General features: G+C 36.5%; 2 protein-coding genes and 1 long non-coding RNA gene across 4 annotated transcripts; 1 reads left to right on the top strand and 2 right to left on the bottom strand.

Annotated features, from left to right (window-relative positions):
- The first annotated feature begins 1,144 nt into the window (after nt 1-1,144).
- Nucleotides 1,145-3,402, top strand: LOC145041013 (uncharacterized). Its single transcript, XR_013679925.1, has 2 exons — nt 1,145-2,991; nt 3,181-3,402. It is a non-coding gene; the product is annotated as an uncharacterized LOC145041013 (long non-coding RNA).
- A 3,132-nt stretch (nt 3,403-6,534) lies between these two features.
- On the bottom strand, nt 6,535-10,746 carry ILP1 (GC-rich sequence DNA-binding factor-like protein). 2 transcript variants are annotated; one of them, XM_078988897.1, is made up of 6 exons: nt 9,230-10,746; nt 8,608-8,775; nt 7,881-8,536; nt 7,340-7,622; nt 6,926-7,221; nt 6,535-6,819 (listed from the first exon to the last, which is right to left on the bottom strand). In XM_078988897.1, the coding sequence occupies exons 1-6, from the start codon at nt 10,361-10,363 to the stop codon at nt 6,639-6,641; spliced, it is 2,718 nt and encodes a 905-aa protein (XP_078845023.1). In that variant the 5' UTR covers nt 10,364-10,746; the 3' UTR covers nt 6,535-6,638. The 2 variants fall into 2 exon arrangements, with proteins under 2 accessions (XP_078845023.1, XP_078845025.1); XM_078988899.1 differs by having other exon boundaries at nt 6,957-7,221.
- Nucleotides 10,747-15,217: 4,471 nt separating this feature from the next.
- Nucleotides 15,218-16,070, bottom strand: CCL (CCR-like protein). Its single transcript, XM_078988895.1, has 3 exons — nt 15,815-16,070; nt 15,577-15,735; nt 15,218-15,495 (listed from the first exon to the last, which is right to left on the bottom strand). Exons 1-3 carry the CDS (start codon nt 16,015-16,017, stop codon nt 15,420-15,422), a joined length of 438 nt encoding a protein of 145 aa, XP_078845021.1. The 5' UTR covers nt 16,018-16,070; the 3' UTR covers nt 15,218-15,419.
- Nucleotides 16,071-16,322: the final 252 nt, after the last annotated feature.

Below are 16,322 nucleotides of genomic sequence, written 5' to 3'. Positions count from 1 at the left end.
GTTGGGTTTTTAGGTTGTTGTACAATCCGTTAATTTTTGAACCCCCCCCCCCTTGCTATTTCTCGAAACTTTGAGTTAAGTTGATGTTTAGTACGGTAGTCATCACATTTGCCTAGCTCCTCTCGAAATCGTTATAAAATGCGAAACCAAAAATGTTCTCCCGGTTGTGCGTTTCCCTGAATCGAATCTTCAGAAATATCAACCCAAGCTTTGACCAAAACTAGCTCTTCATGTGGAACCCATAGTGTCGACTTTTGTCTTCCCGGTTGTGCGACACCCTCACGCACTTGTTTTTCCCTTTACGTCTTTGTGGTGGTGGTGTTGGTTGAGTTTCGGGAACCATGTCTTCTTCTTCCGCGGCATTCAATTCATCGACAAGTTGGTAGTGGTGTTGGGTTTGGGTTTGAGTTTCAGTTTGAGTTTGGGGTTGAGGTTGATTTGGCGATTGTTGATCCGGAAACACAACAAAGTTTGAAAACATTTGCGATGGAACATTTTGGTATTGGAATTGTAGTGGCGATTGAATGGGAGAATCGAGTTGGGGGCGGTAAACTCCTTGCTGGGATGAATCGATAGCAAAAATGTTGCGAGGAGGGATGTTTATACTCGAACCATGACTTTTTTTCTGTCGATCGAAACTTGGGATTTGTTTGTTGGGATTCTTTTTTTTTTTTTTGGTTGATATGAAGTAGAGAGTATAGAGAATATTTGATATGTATAAAAGTTATGTGTATGTATTTATAGTAGTTGTAAAAAAAATTAAATTAAATAAAAAGTAGCCGTTAATAGCCATTAGAAAACAAAAATTACTTTTCTACCGCTATACAACGGTATTTTTTCAAAAAAAAATGTAAATGGGTCAATCTCAGTAGGAGAGAGAGAGCGGGAGAGGCTCCCCTCTCCGTTTCCCGCACCCACCTTACCCGCACCGACGGTGCGGTGTTCCGCCGGGCGGGAAGGATCCCGTTGCCTTTCCCCGCATCCGCTCTGTCCGGCCTAAGCATTTAGTCTAAAATGTTAAATTTTAAAAGGTACAACAATTAAAAAATTATATACAACTACTCTGTGCATTACAGAAAAATAGATCTTATCTTCTTAAGCTGAAAAAGTCTAACAATAATAATACCCCCTCCGAGATATATCTCTAAATTTTAGCAAAACTCATTCAAACCAAAATAACAATAAATACGGAAGGAATAAAGGGGATTTGTTACTTCACATACAGATGATTTAGGCATTTAATCATCACCTTCATCGTTGCTACCTTCTATCTCACTCTTTAATTGTGTGTGTGTGGGGTAAATTATAGATTTAGGTATTCACATCTCGTAATCTCTCGACCCCTGGTACATTGAGGATGTACAATGGTCAACAGTTCTTAGTACTTATTCGTTTTATATTTCGCACTTTCTTTCATCCTTTAAGTTATATCTGGTTCTTGGTTAATTAGTTTGCTCTATATGACATAAAGCTAGGGTTTTTTGGTATCATATCCTCCGCCTCAGCATCAGTATCCACTATCCAGTATCCCGTCTTCCCACTCTCTGTAAAAAAACAGACTCACTGAAACCCAAGAGATCGACCATTAGTTGCGTCTTCTTCAACTGGGCCTCCGCCGCCAATAAAAATAATCAATATTTTCACGTTTTGTTTGCTTGCATCCATATCTTCTTTAAGCGAAAGATTTGTTCAACTTCTTTACACTTATTAATTAACATTTGGTGGTATATAATTTGTAGGTGACAATGTGAATTGATGGTCATTTGAGATGTACTTCCAGAAAAAGAAATCCAAGATTGTGACGCACGTACTTCTTAGATATGTGAATGTTTATGCTTATTTTTCTCTTTAAACTTCAGCTGAAACATTAGTAAATGAACTTTTTTATAAGTAACTCAAAAAGATTGTTTATATTCTTAGTTTTCTCATCCAGGTACAGATACGAAAATCTGTCAACGGCTTCCTTAATTTGTCCTTTTAAGTATGGAAACCATTTTTCTGTTATTCATCAATGTAGTTTCAATAAAAGGGTGAAGGTACTCTGTTTCGACTTCAAATTTAGTTTAATGAAAATAACTATATTCATATCTTTGGTGGTTTTCAGGTTTAATATGTTGTGGGGGGGAAGAAGAAGGGGGTTGGTACAACAAATTTTGGGTTTTTATGGTTTATAGATCTATTAATTGTTAATATTATTATTGTCATTCTGTTTTTTAGGGTTTGCAAGGGTCATTGGTTGCGGTTTTGTTGCTTCTTTGGGTTGAGATGCCTGTTGCTTGAAATGGTGATAATGTTCGTTGATTTAGTTGATAAGGGAACAAGGATAAAATACCCCATGAATGGTTTAAACTGTTACTTTTGGTTTTATAACCTCTATTTGAGTCTTGTAGCTTGCTTAATGTCTGAGTTTTGTGTTGGTACTTGGTATTGTGTTACTTACTACATTCATATATTAACACTTTTTTAATTAAGAACTAAGTATGAGTCTCTTTTTAGTGAAATGCCTGTTTGCAATCCAGTGATTTATAATGGTTGGCTCTTCACCAATGACTTTTTTAGCATTTCGTTTAAGTATACTTTTCCCAAATAGGACCTGCAAACAAAATCAGATTGTGTTTCATTTCATGTATATTACTTAAGCTTCTTATTGGGTCTTTGTATTGATTTTAATGAAAAAGTTCTATGGTCAGTGAACTGTAAGATACACTATAGCTCGAAGGTGGTACCTGTGGCCATCAACAAAGCACATTTGCAGGACTTTTGTACCATCTTTTATCGGGGTTTTAAAATAAGGCTGCAGAACTTTTTTTTACATGTGAGGATCTTAAGGTAACGTTGTAATATGTGGTGGTTTGACTATGTTTCCTGTTATTAGGAAATCATTGCTCTTGCTCCTATATGTTTGAAAATCAAGTTGGATGCACCCCTATAAAGAAGTACAATGTCTGGATTTCAGGACCAAATCTTGCTTCATTAAGTACCTTCCAACAGGTAAATTTAAAAACAATTTTTTTATTCTTAATGATCAATTTTTCCATAAAACTGAGTTGGTTTGTATGGACGTCTTAAATCGGCTATCCAAAGTTTCATACCTCTTGGCACTTGGTGGCTTTTATATGGCATTTCGATTGACTTTTTTACCAAAACCCAAATTAGTGTTATAGTCTTTTTGTTGTCCAGGGTTAGAAGGAAAAGACACGTGAGGTGGTTGAGCATATGAGTCACGAAGACATCTGCAGGAAGTTAATGAAAGACATACTGTAAAAGACATAAATGCCCTTCTTAGTTTCTTGATCGTACGTGTGTAAGTAGTATTGCAACCTGGTCACATAATCTTTTTTTTATAAGATCATACCCTAAAAATGTTATTCAATTTATATCATGAGTTTTTATTTCATGTCATACTAACTAACGGAATGGTTATCTATTCAATGATGTTCATCAATAAACAGAACAAAAGATTACAATGCATTTAAATTTTAATTGTATGAAATATGCATAAGCTTAAATATTCTAATAATACTAATATTACACTTTGAAAGAAAGATTAATACCACCATCAACTGGTTCCATAAACAAGCATTTGTGGGGTCTAAATGACAGGAGGCGTTTGTTGGAAATCATAAAATGGTCTTGAAATTAAAAAAACAATGTTATTAGTATGCAAAATAATGGTATTCTTTTTGGAGAATAATGATTTCTTTAGGTGAAATGATGTGATGTTCTTTCCTTCTATTTAACACCATGCAATGATACATCTCACATTTGACAAGTGAATCCTCCTGATATTGTAGGAGAGCTAATGTAGAGATATATTGATTTTGTCGAGTATGTGTTACGGATTCTTATTTTTTCACCTTTTGTGAATGCAGTAAACGAGATTTTTATTGGTTGAAAAAACACTTTGTCCAAAAATTCATGTTTGTTTAGCTTTGAACTTATATTTTTTAATTATCTTCAATTGTTATATAATTATTAATTGCATCATAGAGAGTGTTAAGAAGCAAAATTTGAAAAGATTTTCATTTATAATTTGACATGAGCATTAAATGTTATTTTTTTCGTATTTCATGGCCTTGTAACAAATTAATAATGAAATGTTTGAGATTTTTCGAATTTAGGATATATTTTTTTTTGTAAAAACAGAACTTATTGCGGTCAACCAACTTTAATAATTAACCAAAACAACTACATAATTCAATTTTAAACCAAAACAACATGTGTTTATATGTTGCATCACTTAACTTTCCCGAACACACTAAACCCCGATACATTGTTTGACGGAAAATAATACATTGTTCATCGGAGTACATTGAGTTCAAACTTTAATATGACATGTTTTCTAAAACAAACTAATTGATCATTTAAAACTATTCATTGCTAGCTGAACTAACTGTATTTGGAAGCGAATTTCTACAAAAAAAAAAAAAAAAAAAAAAAAAAAAAACAATTAACACATGTTGCTTGGTGCGGGTAATATATATATATAAGAAAAACAAAAATACATAAGGGTAAAATGATCTTTTTAATTGAACATTCTGTGTGTAGTGCAATTTCTGAAGGGAATAGGACTTGTTAAGGTAATTAACTTTTCGGGTTTTTCACATATAGGTAACTATCTTTTTTTTGTACACATCTAGGTAACAAACTTTTTAGAACTGTTCACATAGGACCATTATGATCTGCTGTAGCAGGTTACATCCAGCTACAGCAGGTCATAATGGTTATATGTGAACATTTTCATCAAGTTCGTTACCTAGATTTGTACAAAAGAAATAGTTACCTAAATATGAACAAAACCAAAAGTAAGAGTAAATTACATGAATGGTCCCTATGGTATAGGGGAATTTGTGCATTTGGTTCCTAACTTATTCTTTTTAACTCGGATGGTCTCTACTGTTTATATTTGTTGCACGCTTAGTCATTGTCTTACCTAAAAAGACTATTATGCCCTTATTAATTTATTTTTTTAATTAATTTTCTTATTTATGTTTTTTTATATGTTTAAAAAAATTAATAGACCCCACATATTTGTATCTCCTCACCGTAAATCTGAAACCACATTTGAGAAATTTAATTTGGGTCCCACCGGTCACCATCCCATCTCACATCCTCTTCAACCTCTATTTTCTTTCAATCTTTAGTGACATGAAAGTCTTCACCATCCTTGTTTTTGGTCCTTCAACTCTGACGAACAAACATCATAACCCACGGTCTCTTCACTTTATTGGGTTGTGGTGTTGGTTCGCTGAAGTTGAAGGACCGAAAAAGAATAGATGGTCAAGACTTCGTTGTCATTAAATATGGAAAAGAAATAAAAGTTTAGGATGATGAAAGATAGGATGGTAAGGATATATATATATATATATATATATATATATATATATATATATATATATATATATATATATATATATATGAGGTCTATTAGTTTTTTTAAACATATAAAAAAAATACATAAATAAGAAAATTAATTTAAAAAAATTAAATTAATAAGTACACACTAGTCTTTTTAGTTAAGACATGGACCAAACGCAACAAAACAAAACAGTAAGGACCATCCGAATTAAAAAAATAAGTTAGGGATCAAACACATAAATTCTCCCAAACCACACGGACCATTCGTGTAATTTACTCTTACTTTTGGTTTTGTTCATATTTGGGTAACTATTTTTCTTTTGTACACATCTAGGTAACGAACTTGTTGAAAGTGTTCACATGTAACCATTATGAGCTACTGTAGCCGGAGGTAACCTGCTACAACAGATCATAATGGTCATATGTGAACAGTTTCAAAAAGTTTGTTACCTAGATGTTTACAAAAAAAAGATAGTTACCTAGATGTAAACAAACCGAAAAGTTAATTACCTTAATTAGTCTTATTTCCATTTCTGAAAGTGAGAATCTAACCAAACCACAATGACTAAAACTGTAATTTACTAACATTTTTGAACTTTCAAACTTTATAAAGATTTTCAACTATCTTTTCTGAAAATGGTAAGAGTTTGGAATTTCAAATTTGTCCAAAAAAAAATCTAGTCTTGTTATTAGTAAATTTACTGGTGTTTTTTCTTTTTTAAAATTTTTGAACTTTGGAACTTTATGATAGTTTTCCAGGTCTAGCCACAGAGTATTCAGCAAATTAAAAGTCGTCATTAAGTTAAGACTTAAGAGGTGCCATTAGAGACCACGACCACAAGACAGTTTCAAGTCAATAACATGTAACATGTGAGCTGCAAAGAGTGATCACAAGTTCCAACCTGTTTTACATTTTCAAATTTGAATATGAAGTATTTTTTTAAAAAGAATAAATCAGAGAAGAAATGCAACCACCAATTTTTTCTAGAATTATCTTTAACAAATAGAGAATTTCCAAACATGATTTCACAAATTCTAGTTAATATATATATATATATATATATATATATATATATATATATATATATATATATATATATATATATATATATATATATATATATATATATATATAACAGGAGAGAGAGAGAGAGAGAGAGAGAGAGAGAGAGAGAGTTGTGTTTGAGTAAAAGTTACGGAAAATCACATAGGACGACAATAATTGAGTTAAAGAATAACAAGGGCGAAGATTAAGAAGAATGAGTTTGAATTATACAATATCAAAGGGCTTCTTTAAGATTAAAGGTTGTTGAAATATGGCGTGCATGATCATATTGATTGAGTTCAACCAGCATCTTCTTCAACCTGCGAGCAAACACTCCATCTGTCTCTCCTTGCCGCCTCTTCTCCAATGTTCTTCCAAGAACCACCAAATAATCCACCAAGGGTTGCAACCGCAGGCTGCACCCACAAAATGAAAATGTTGTCACACCAAAACCAAAAACATTTTCGAATTAACATATATGTATATATATATATATATATATATATATATATATATATATACCTGCGGTCAGCAGCAGCGGTAACAGTTGGACCTGTCCAGACACCAGACATGGAGGCGACAAGTCTTTCAGCCCTTGTGATGGCGTCATGAATATTGGACTGAATGCTTCGAAGATGAGGGAGAATTTTTCCACTCAAAAGCTCATCAAGAGCAAGCCTTTCAATAATGGAGGTTGATAAAACATTATTCCATAAACATATGTTTTTCATTAAGCGTACAGACATTCCAAATCTATATGCTGCAAATCGAGCTGCATTTGGTACTGCCTTTAGCACCACAGAATTCCATGTGGGGACCTGTTTTGTTTGTTAAACATCCAACCCAATCAATTAATTTTGTGCATTAAAACCAAATGAAAATGAAAACCATACAGCTTTAAAAAAAAAAAAAAAAAAAAAAAAAAAATTAAAATACCATGAGATCAGCGACGGCATGAGAGAGGCGGTCACGGAGAACAGCAACAAGGTCAGTGACGGGCTTACTGGAAAGGGGGACGTATCTAAACACCAGATTTGTAGCAGAAACAGCATTTTTTGTCTCCATTGTACTCAAGGTATCCCAACACTGCCCTATCTCATGCTGTAATATAGGAATCGCAACCTTTTCAATCAGATCAGGTACAAGGTTCACATCTGCATCATCCGGGTCAATTTTACTTTCCTCCTCCGGTTGACCGTAATTGAACAGCAATTCATGCCTGAAAACATACATACATATTAAAATTTTAAAAATATTAGATGAAAGAAAATAGTCGTTTTGCATTACAGTAATTAACAAAAGGAAGAGAATAATTATTCTTTTTTTTTTTATTTAACTGTTTTTTATGAATCAATCCGATGACATGACCTATTGACCATTTGACCATTTGACCTTGCCAGCAGCAGATTACTCACCCACTTAACTCAACTGCTGGGCTATTCATCTGTCTTTTCAAGAAGCATGTACATGTACGTACCACTGCATATCAATAAAATCTGAATCTTGATGAAGTGGGTCCCACTTCAAAAGCTCCAACCTTACATAAGGAGAGAAGATGGCAGGTATACTCAACGACATGTATGCATCTTGGTAGCTAGATGCATACTCCTTTTTCCAAATTTCAAATCTTTCTTTAACAGATGAAAGCTGAGAGAAATTTTCATCCGCGTCGCTAAAAATCTGTCCCGCAATTTGAAGCAACTGATCGCGGTTGGATTCGTAAGCAGCCCTACTCTCACTATCGCTCTCATCCGTGCTGGATTCCCCTTCTACTAAATGGGAATCGGAATCAGGATCCATGGATTGGATTCTTTTGGAATCCGATCGGGCTTTCCGCCGTTGTCGTGATTCCGCCCTTCGTTTTATGTCCATACGCTTTTGTAGATTGATGTCACGCCCGAATTCGTCCAACTTCACCGGAAGGTTTCGTAATTCCTGGGAGACAGTTAATTCAACCATGGAATTTGTGTTTCCACCTTTATTGAAGACCACCATTGCTGCATTCACTGATGCTTCCGCCTCCATTAATTCATCGCTGCTATCAGCTGCTCTTCTTTCAAAAATGGCTTCTGCGCGTTCTTTGTGAAGTTTCTGCATTTGGTATTCCAGCTCCTCGATGAACGGAGCTTTATCCTGAAATACCAAAATTCCTAAATTATAAATTTCTATCTGTTAGCAAACGAATAAAATCAAGCTAAGCTTACCTGCAAAAACTCACATATAGCAGAAACATAGTCGCGAAGCTTTTGCATAAAGATGAACTTCTCACCGGTGACTGTAAGAGCATTTTCAAGAGCTATAACTTTGGCCAATGAGTCTGACAACTTTTCATCAGTTTTTGTCAATGAAGTTAATGTCCGTCCATGAGTTTCCTGACAAGACATATTCTGAATTATCACCCCCACCCCACATGTACATGTTTGTATCTTAAATTTTGAACAATTAATATGAATGAATTAGCTGTTTTTTATTAATTTGAATAAAATTTGATTTTTAAACGAATCAAAAGCTTGGCTGGCTGGGGGTAAAAAAAAAAAAAACAAACAAACAAACAAATGGATCCATCTGCAGCTTATATGACATCAAATTGGTAACTTAGAGATTGAGGCAGTTTAGTTGATTTATGCCAGCATTTGTATGGTTATTACTTTTTTTTCTTTCTTTGCTTGCTTGCTTGCTCAATTAGTAAAGAGAGGGCTACTACCTACATAGAAGAAAGGAAGTAGTGTATAATGCTAATTTCTGTTTCTACAACTGTTTACCTTAACATTTGAGATGCAAGTAGTGTATGTATGATAATTGATAAGATAGAAAACAGAAACACACCTTAAGCCTACGAACACTCTCATGCAAGGCTTTCTTAGAAAGCTCAGCCTGTTGTGATATGGATATTGTATCGGAACCTGATGACCATCCCCCAATACTTGGACCACCATTAATTGAGGGATATGAAGCAACTGGAACAGTTGGATACACAACTTTTTTCTGAACATTTTGAGCAACGGTTGGAATACTGCTGCTACTACCCATACCTCTAACTGCCACCCCTTCATCCATCCTTTTACCTAAACCTTTTCTAAACTGTTCCTCTTCCCACATCTTATCCTCCTCGTCTTCTTCATCTACAACACCCTCATCACTGCCATCACCTTCTGAATTCTCCTTTCTCACATCAACAACAACATCCTCAAAAACACCCTTTTTAGCCTCACTTTTCTCCCCAATCAAGGCAATTCTTCCTTGAAATTCAGGCTCCTCATCACTCAGACCTTCGGCTTCACCATGATTACTCCCTCCATCCAATGCTATGTAATCAGGAGCAGCAGCCCGTGATTGTCGCAATCTCTCCCTCTTTGCCCTAATTGCATCTATCATGGCTTGATCCGGTATCAAGCCCCCATCTAAATTTCCCCCTTTTCCACCTAATCCTATCCTATTTGATTCTTCATCGTCTCCTTTTGTATTCTTTAATGAATCCTCAACAACCGGCTTCACCATACCTTTTAACACAATAATCGGTTCAGATGGTGGTGGCCGAGGGCGAGGGGTGCTGCTACCTAGGGTTTTGGTGTTCTTTTGTAATTCAAGGAGCGCTTCTTTCGTGTAAACGCCGGCTTGTGGCTGTACGTTAGAGGGAAGATACGAAGCCGAACCTCTGTCTTTCGCGGATGTTAGTTTGTGACTTGACGATGATGACAGAGATGAGGGTTTTGATAAACGGGAAGAACTAGGATGTTTATTTTGACTAGAAGGGCGGTTTCGAGAGATCGGAGTAGCGATGTCCGTAGATTCGTCATCCGCAAAGCTAAGGAGACTAGGTTTCTTAGGTTTTGGAGTGGCTGTGGCGGGTTTTGATTGTGGTTTTTTGCTGATGGTGGTGGTGGTTTTTTCTTTATCTTCATCGTCGTTGTCATCCTCCTCTGCTCGACGACGGAAGTTTCTTACTCTGCTGCTGCTCATGGCGGCCGCGGCAGTCGTGGGGGAGGACGATGGTAATAGTACCCTAGAGACGTCGGACCGAGCCTTGTGTGAATAACTAATACTACTACTCAAACCTCTAACTCTAACTGCAACACCTTCCGAGTTTAGTACCCAAAATAATTTAGGGCATACATGATAGTATATGTCGAATCACGCCGGGCACGAATATATAACTCCTGTAGACAAGCCCGTGAAGAACCGAAACGTTAACAGGATGGGAGACGTGGGGGAGGACGCTATCGGTGATATGGAGATCTTACCTATTCACCGGGGATGTTATTGGTAACGGTGATTCTTTGAGAGAACACCGAGGGCAGGGAACCCTAGATGTGGAAGTCGTGAATTTGAAAAGAAGCGACTTCGAACCATAGCTCTATTTTATATATTTTCCTTATTTGCTATTTAATATAGTCGTGAGTTAAAAAGGAAGCGATTTCATTTGTTTTATTTATTTTTCTGATTTGTGATTTAATAATGAGAAGGTAAACAGAAGACAAGTTGTGCAGTTATGCTTTTTTGTATGGTAAAATCAATTTTTTTTTAAGACTACATCCAGAGATCTAAGGGATATAGCATTGTTATTCTAATAAGGAGCTTCACCACATCCGGCGCAAGAAAACCAAACGTATCAAATGCAAATTGTATGAACACGTGTTGATTTTCTATGCACGGTTTCTCATATTTGGTGACCTTGCATGTAACAGCTTTTAATGCAACATGTCCCGCCATGAAACCCTTAGTCCTTAAGCCTACGAGAGGGGATACCCCCGTAACATCCACACATACGCGTTCCCCTCCAACCCATCCAAAAATCAAAACGTCAGTCGGTCTAAGGGTTGACCTTCCTTCTGTCGAATCAGTCAGAAAATTCACAGCAGCCTCTTTCTTAGCGGAAACCCCTAGGGATGTCAACGGGGGCAAACGGGACGGGGATTGCATCCCCCGCCCCCGCCCCCAAAATTTTCCCATTCCCCCGCCCCCGAAATCTCCATCCTTTCCACCCGCCCCCATCCCCGAATTCCCTTCTGACCCCCGTCCCCGCCCCCGATTGATTTTGGGCTAACTTATTTGGGCTAAAATAAATTCTTGTTTGGGCTAAAAGAAATTATTTTTGGGGTAACACATAGATATTTATAACATAATTTTACATGTTACAAACAACTTAAAAACATGTTTTTTGTTGAATTTTTGTACTTAAAAATCATCTTATTGTTTATTATATTTATATAATTAATATACGTCGATTTATACAATTTGTTAACGGGGTCCCCACGGGGGTTTCAGGACGGGACTACCAACCCCCACCCCCGCCCCTGAAATTAAAACGGGGGTTAACCTTGCCCCCGCCCCCGCCCCGATCCCCGATTTTTTTCGACAAATGCCCCCATACGGGACGAGGCCCCTACGGGACTTTTTGACATCCCTAGAAACCCCGACACGCTTTAATATGTCGGCCAAAACATTCCTTAATCATATCGTGCCTGTATTTGAATCCTAGGAGTTGTTTGCAATGAATTGCATTCTCTCCAAAAGAGTCCAAACATATCTTGAGGCACACTGGACATATCTTGTCAGCTGGGAATACTGGAATCATGAGTCGATATTTAAAGATGGTACGATTAGGGATGTCAAAAATCCCCGTGGGACCCCGATACCGTACGGGACTAATTTTTAAAACAATTCAGGAGCGGGAGTGGGGGCGATATTAACTCCCATTTATTTTCGGGACCGGGACCGGGAGTGAGTATTACCGTCCCGTACTCCCGCGGGGGCCCCGTTTATATTTAAATAAAAAAATATATATTTAATTTAAAATAAGAAATTTTGGCAAGTAGGGCTTGAGTGCTTGAGCTTGACCGCAGACCCCTTGACACGACTTGAACTTTTCTGTGTTCCAAGTTCCAACTTTCATCAATACACAACACAATACTCAATTACATAATTACTCCATAACTCGATTAGACGATTACTCCTTATACGAATGAAGAATTGAAGTCTGAAGAGTGAAGCTGTGAAGACGACTAGGTTCCGAGTGACCGAGTTCCGACCGAGAGCGACAATCTGAGTTCCAACTTCCGACCGACGAATGAAGAATTGAAATCGGAAGAGTGAAGACGAGGCAGCGATTAGTGAACAAGGTAGCGTCCTTTCTTCCCAACTCCCGTAGGCTATTCTTCAGGGGTTTTGCGGTCTTCTGGAAACCATAATGACTATTAATAGTTTTGAAACCAGATTGACCATTTTAAACTTAACCATTATATCCTAGATTTGTGAAAACCACATAGACCGTTTATAGGTTTTGTCAACAGATAATGATATAATAAATTGTAGATGGTCTAAATATACATAAGGCCAATATGGTCTAGATATTCTTATAGTACATGAATGGATGTGTTTCCCCCGGTTTACACACTTATTGATTTAATTTAATGTTGGTTTGATCGTTTTCTGTTTGAAAAGACAAGTTTTACATCAAAGACAGAACACGAACACTAAAGGTAACGGGAACATATATACTTATCTTTTTTCTAGTTAATGATAATGAATATTTTGATTTTTTTAATTTTTTCAAAAATATGATTTAAAAAATTAGAATTGATTACATGTTTTATACACTAGACAAATCATATAAATATACTAAACAAACCATATTAAATATCATCGAATTCATATATGTATTATGGAAATAAAAATAATTATCAATAACAACAAAATAATATATAATAAAGGGTAAATTACACCAATAGTCCCTTGTGTATATGCCAGAAAGCATGTTTAGTCCCTATTTTCAAAATTAACTTGGACCGTCCCTAGGTTTGATTTTTCTTGCACGCTTAGTCCCTATTGACATGAAATGATTGTTTTACCCTGGATTAATTCTTTTTAGATTTTCTTTTATTTCCTTATTTGTTTTAAACAATAAAAAAGAAAATAAACTAAAAATCCACACCCCTCCTTACGACACTTCCGTTCTCCCCTCTTCTCACCTCCTTATTTCTCTGGTAACACCTCGATCTAAAACCCTCCATCTAACACTTCATCGACGACTTCTGATGGTGGGGCACCGGTGAAGAAGGTGATCGTCGACTTCCGATAAAGCATCACCATCGTAGTTTCGCTCAGAAACCTTCTCCTATTTTCTGTAACTCCACTGGCGATCAGCCGATCACGCATCTGCAAATCCGACCTGTAACTCTCAAATACCTAGCCCAAACCGGTGTAAAACACAACCAGTGGCGATGAACGCTCCATCTTCGGCGAACAGGTGGTGACGAAGACGAAGGTTTTCAGTTGAACAAATGTAGACTCAACTGTGGAGCTTCGATTATGACTGTAGAGATAGATGTTTTAAACGAAGATCTGTCGAAACCCTAACCGACGTTAATAGCGGCACACATGTGAGCCGGTGACGATGAGGGTGGGCGTCGAAAGGAGCCTCTGTCAGATTTAGATTAAGAAAGAGGGTAGAGAAAGAGGTCGAAGACCATCGCAGGAGCCTCCGTTAGATCCCGTCGTTTCTGCTAGAGAAGACGAGCACTAGATTCCGATGAAAAAGCTCTAGAACGAAGACCACAACCACCCATCAGAAAGGGGTGATGAATGTTCGTCATATGGTGGAGACGGTGGTGGTGGTCTGCAGTTTGTATGTTGTGTTTGGGTGCTTCTTTCCGATCAGTAACAATGAAGGGATGGATGGGTTGGGGAAAATGAAGGGGAGGGGGTTTATTTTATTTTTTTAATTGAAATTCATAATAAAAACATTAAATTAATTTAAAAAATAAAATATAAGGGTATTATGGTCATTTTAAATTAGGCATGGACTAAGTTTGCAACAAAATCGTCTTTCAGGGATGAAGCGTGTAAGGTTAAAACAAACAAGGGATGGTCCGAGTTAATTTTTGAAAATAGGGACTAAACACGCTTTCTGACATGTACACGAGGGACGAATGGTGTAATTTACCCTATAATAAACAACATATGATATAAAATAAAGCAAAATATATTCATATAAAAAATTTAGGTTAACAAAAGCGATAAATCACCCAATTTCAAAGTTATGAGCCGGTCGGTGGAGAAAGTTAAAAAGGTGGGCAAGAACACAAACATGAAATAAGGTTGGGAGACGCCGAGAGCTAACCGTCGGCAAGCAATGTGATGACAGACGAGAGCCGAAGAGGGCGAACGCCATGAGGCGGTGGCGCAACACAGCACAATTGAGGAGAGACTGAAGACGAGTGGTGGCTGAGAAGTAGCTGTACAGTGAACAGAGAGTCGAAAATGGTCTAGCCCTTTGACGCTTATGGCTTTTTGATTCTTCGAGTTTGCAGTCTTCTCGATTTTATGTTTTTACCAATTTGATTCACGTCTATTTTTAATATTTTGTGCAACATCTACTCCGTGAACTACAATCCACATTGTATATAACTTTTTTGGAAATTTATTAAATTCCTTCTGGGGTAATTTTTTGAGAATTTATTGAACTCCTTCTGTGGCACAATTCTATCGAATTCATTTTTTTGGGAATTTATTGAACTCCTTTTGGGAATGAACGATTCTATCGGATTTACTTATTATTTAGGTGTGTTTGGCTAAGCTTATTTCTTATAAGCTCAGACTTATTTTTCAATTTAAGACTTATTATGACTTAAAAATAAACCCATCTCATGCAAAACTTATAACTTAAAAAAATTAAGGTTGAAAAACCCATCTCCTGAAAAACTTATAAAAAATAAGCTGGCAAGATAAGCCACTTGATAAGTTTAGCCAAACACCCCTTGGTTCTTTTTTTCTCCAAACTTCTTTGGATTAATATTACACCTATAAAGAACCCAGTTAGAACAGTAATCTGCTGAACTAAAATATTAGTTGGTTTTGTGAACTCTTTTTTCAACTGATCGATTCCGCCCAGCATTGCACTTCTAAAAATGTATAATGAAAATGAAGGCAAGTCGAATCTACCGATCAAAAGATGACAAATCCCACAGTTGATTATATAATTTACAATATTGAGAATTAAATACTGATGTTGATTTAGTTAGTTAACTCCACTCTGATACGCCGGGTCACAGAACTCCCCTCCAAGATCATCGCAAGCCTCTGCAATAAACACCCTGTAGAAAAAGAATATTAAGGTCCATTTATATATAAACATTGACACAATTAAAGAGTTGAGAATCACAGATCGATGTTACGTGTTGGGACTGTTGTACTCGAGATACTCTCTATCAACTTGTTCTGAAGTGGGAGGATCAAGCTTGGGGTCGGGTTGTTGTTTGATCTTGGTCTCCGGGAACATCTCAACATCACAAGCATCACCACCTAGAGTCTCGCATGCTTCTGCTGGGAAAACTCTGTGCATTGAAGAAACATAAATCCATATGGATTCATTACTATTTAACAAATTGAGGGATAGGGAGGCAGCATACGTACGATGAGGCCATGGAGCTGTAATCGAACTGAGAATTATTGTCAGATGGTGCTGCTTTGATTGAATTTGAGAGAGATGATGATGTTTGACGAAGTTGACGTTTGGTAAGTGTAGTAGTATGCAATAATGTCTTTGAGAAACTTGAGGCTTTGGTAGATGGCAATGAGAGGAACGATGTTGAAGGCAAGTAGATGGAAGCCTGCATTTTGGTTGATTGAATTGTGTATGTGTTGATGGAATGGAGGATGATATAGTAGTGGTTCCAGATATATAGCCGGGGCCTCATGGCTAAGGTTTTTTTTTTTTTTTTTTAATGGGATAAGGATGAAGTTTGATTTGGATTCTAGTGAAGATATTTTTTGATAAAATTATGTAATGGGTCCTTGTAGTTTGACAAAACGAGTATGATGCGATATCTTGAGGACAATTATGATATATTTTTGTTCCTATTTATTTTTTATCCATGTTAAAAGATAAAATGGTGTCTTAGAATATTATCTTATTTATTTA

The sequence above is a fragment of the Lactuca saligna genome, chromosome 4, assembly GCF_052625555.1.
Source record: "Lactuca saligna cultivar CGN05327 chromosome 4, ASM5262555v1, whole genome shotgun sequence".
In the NCBI taxonomy this organism is placed as follows: Eukaryota; Viridiplantae; Streptophyta; class Magnoliopsida; order Asterales; family Asteraceae; genus Lactuca; species Lactuca saligna.
The sequence above is the reverse complement of the archived record's forward strand: the minus strand, read 5'-3'. Positions and strand labels throughout refer to the sequence as shown.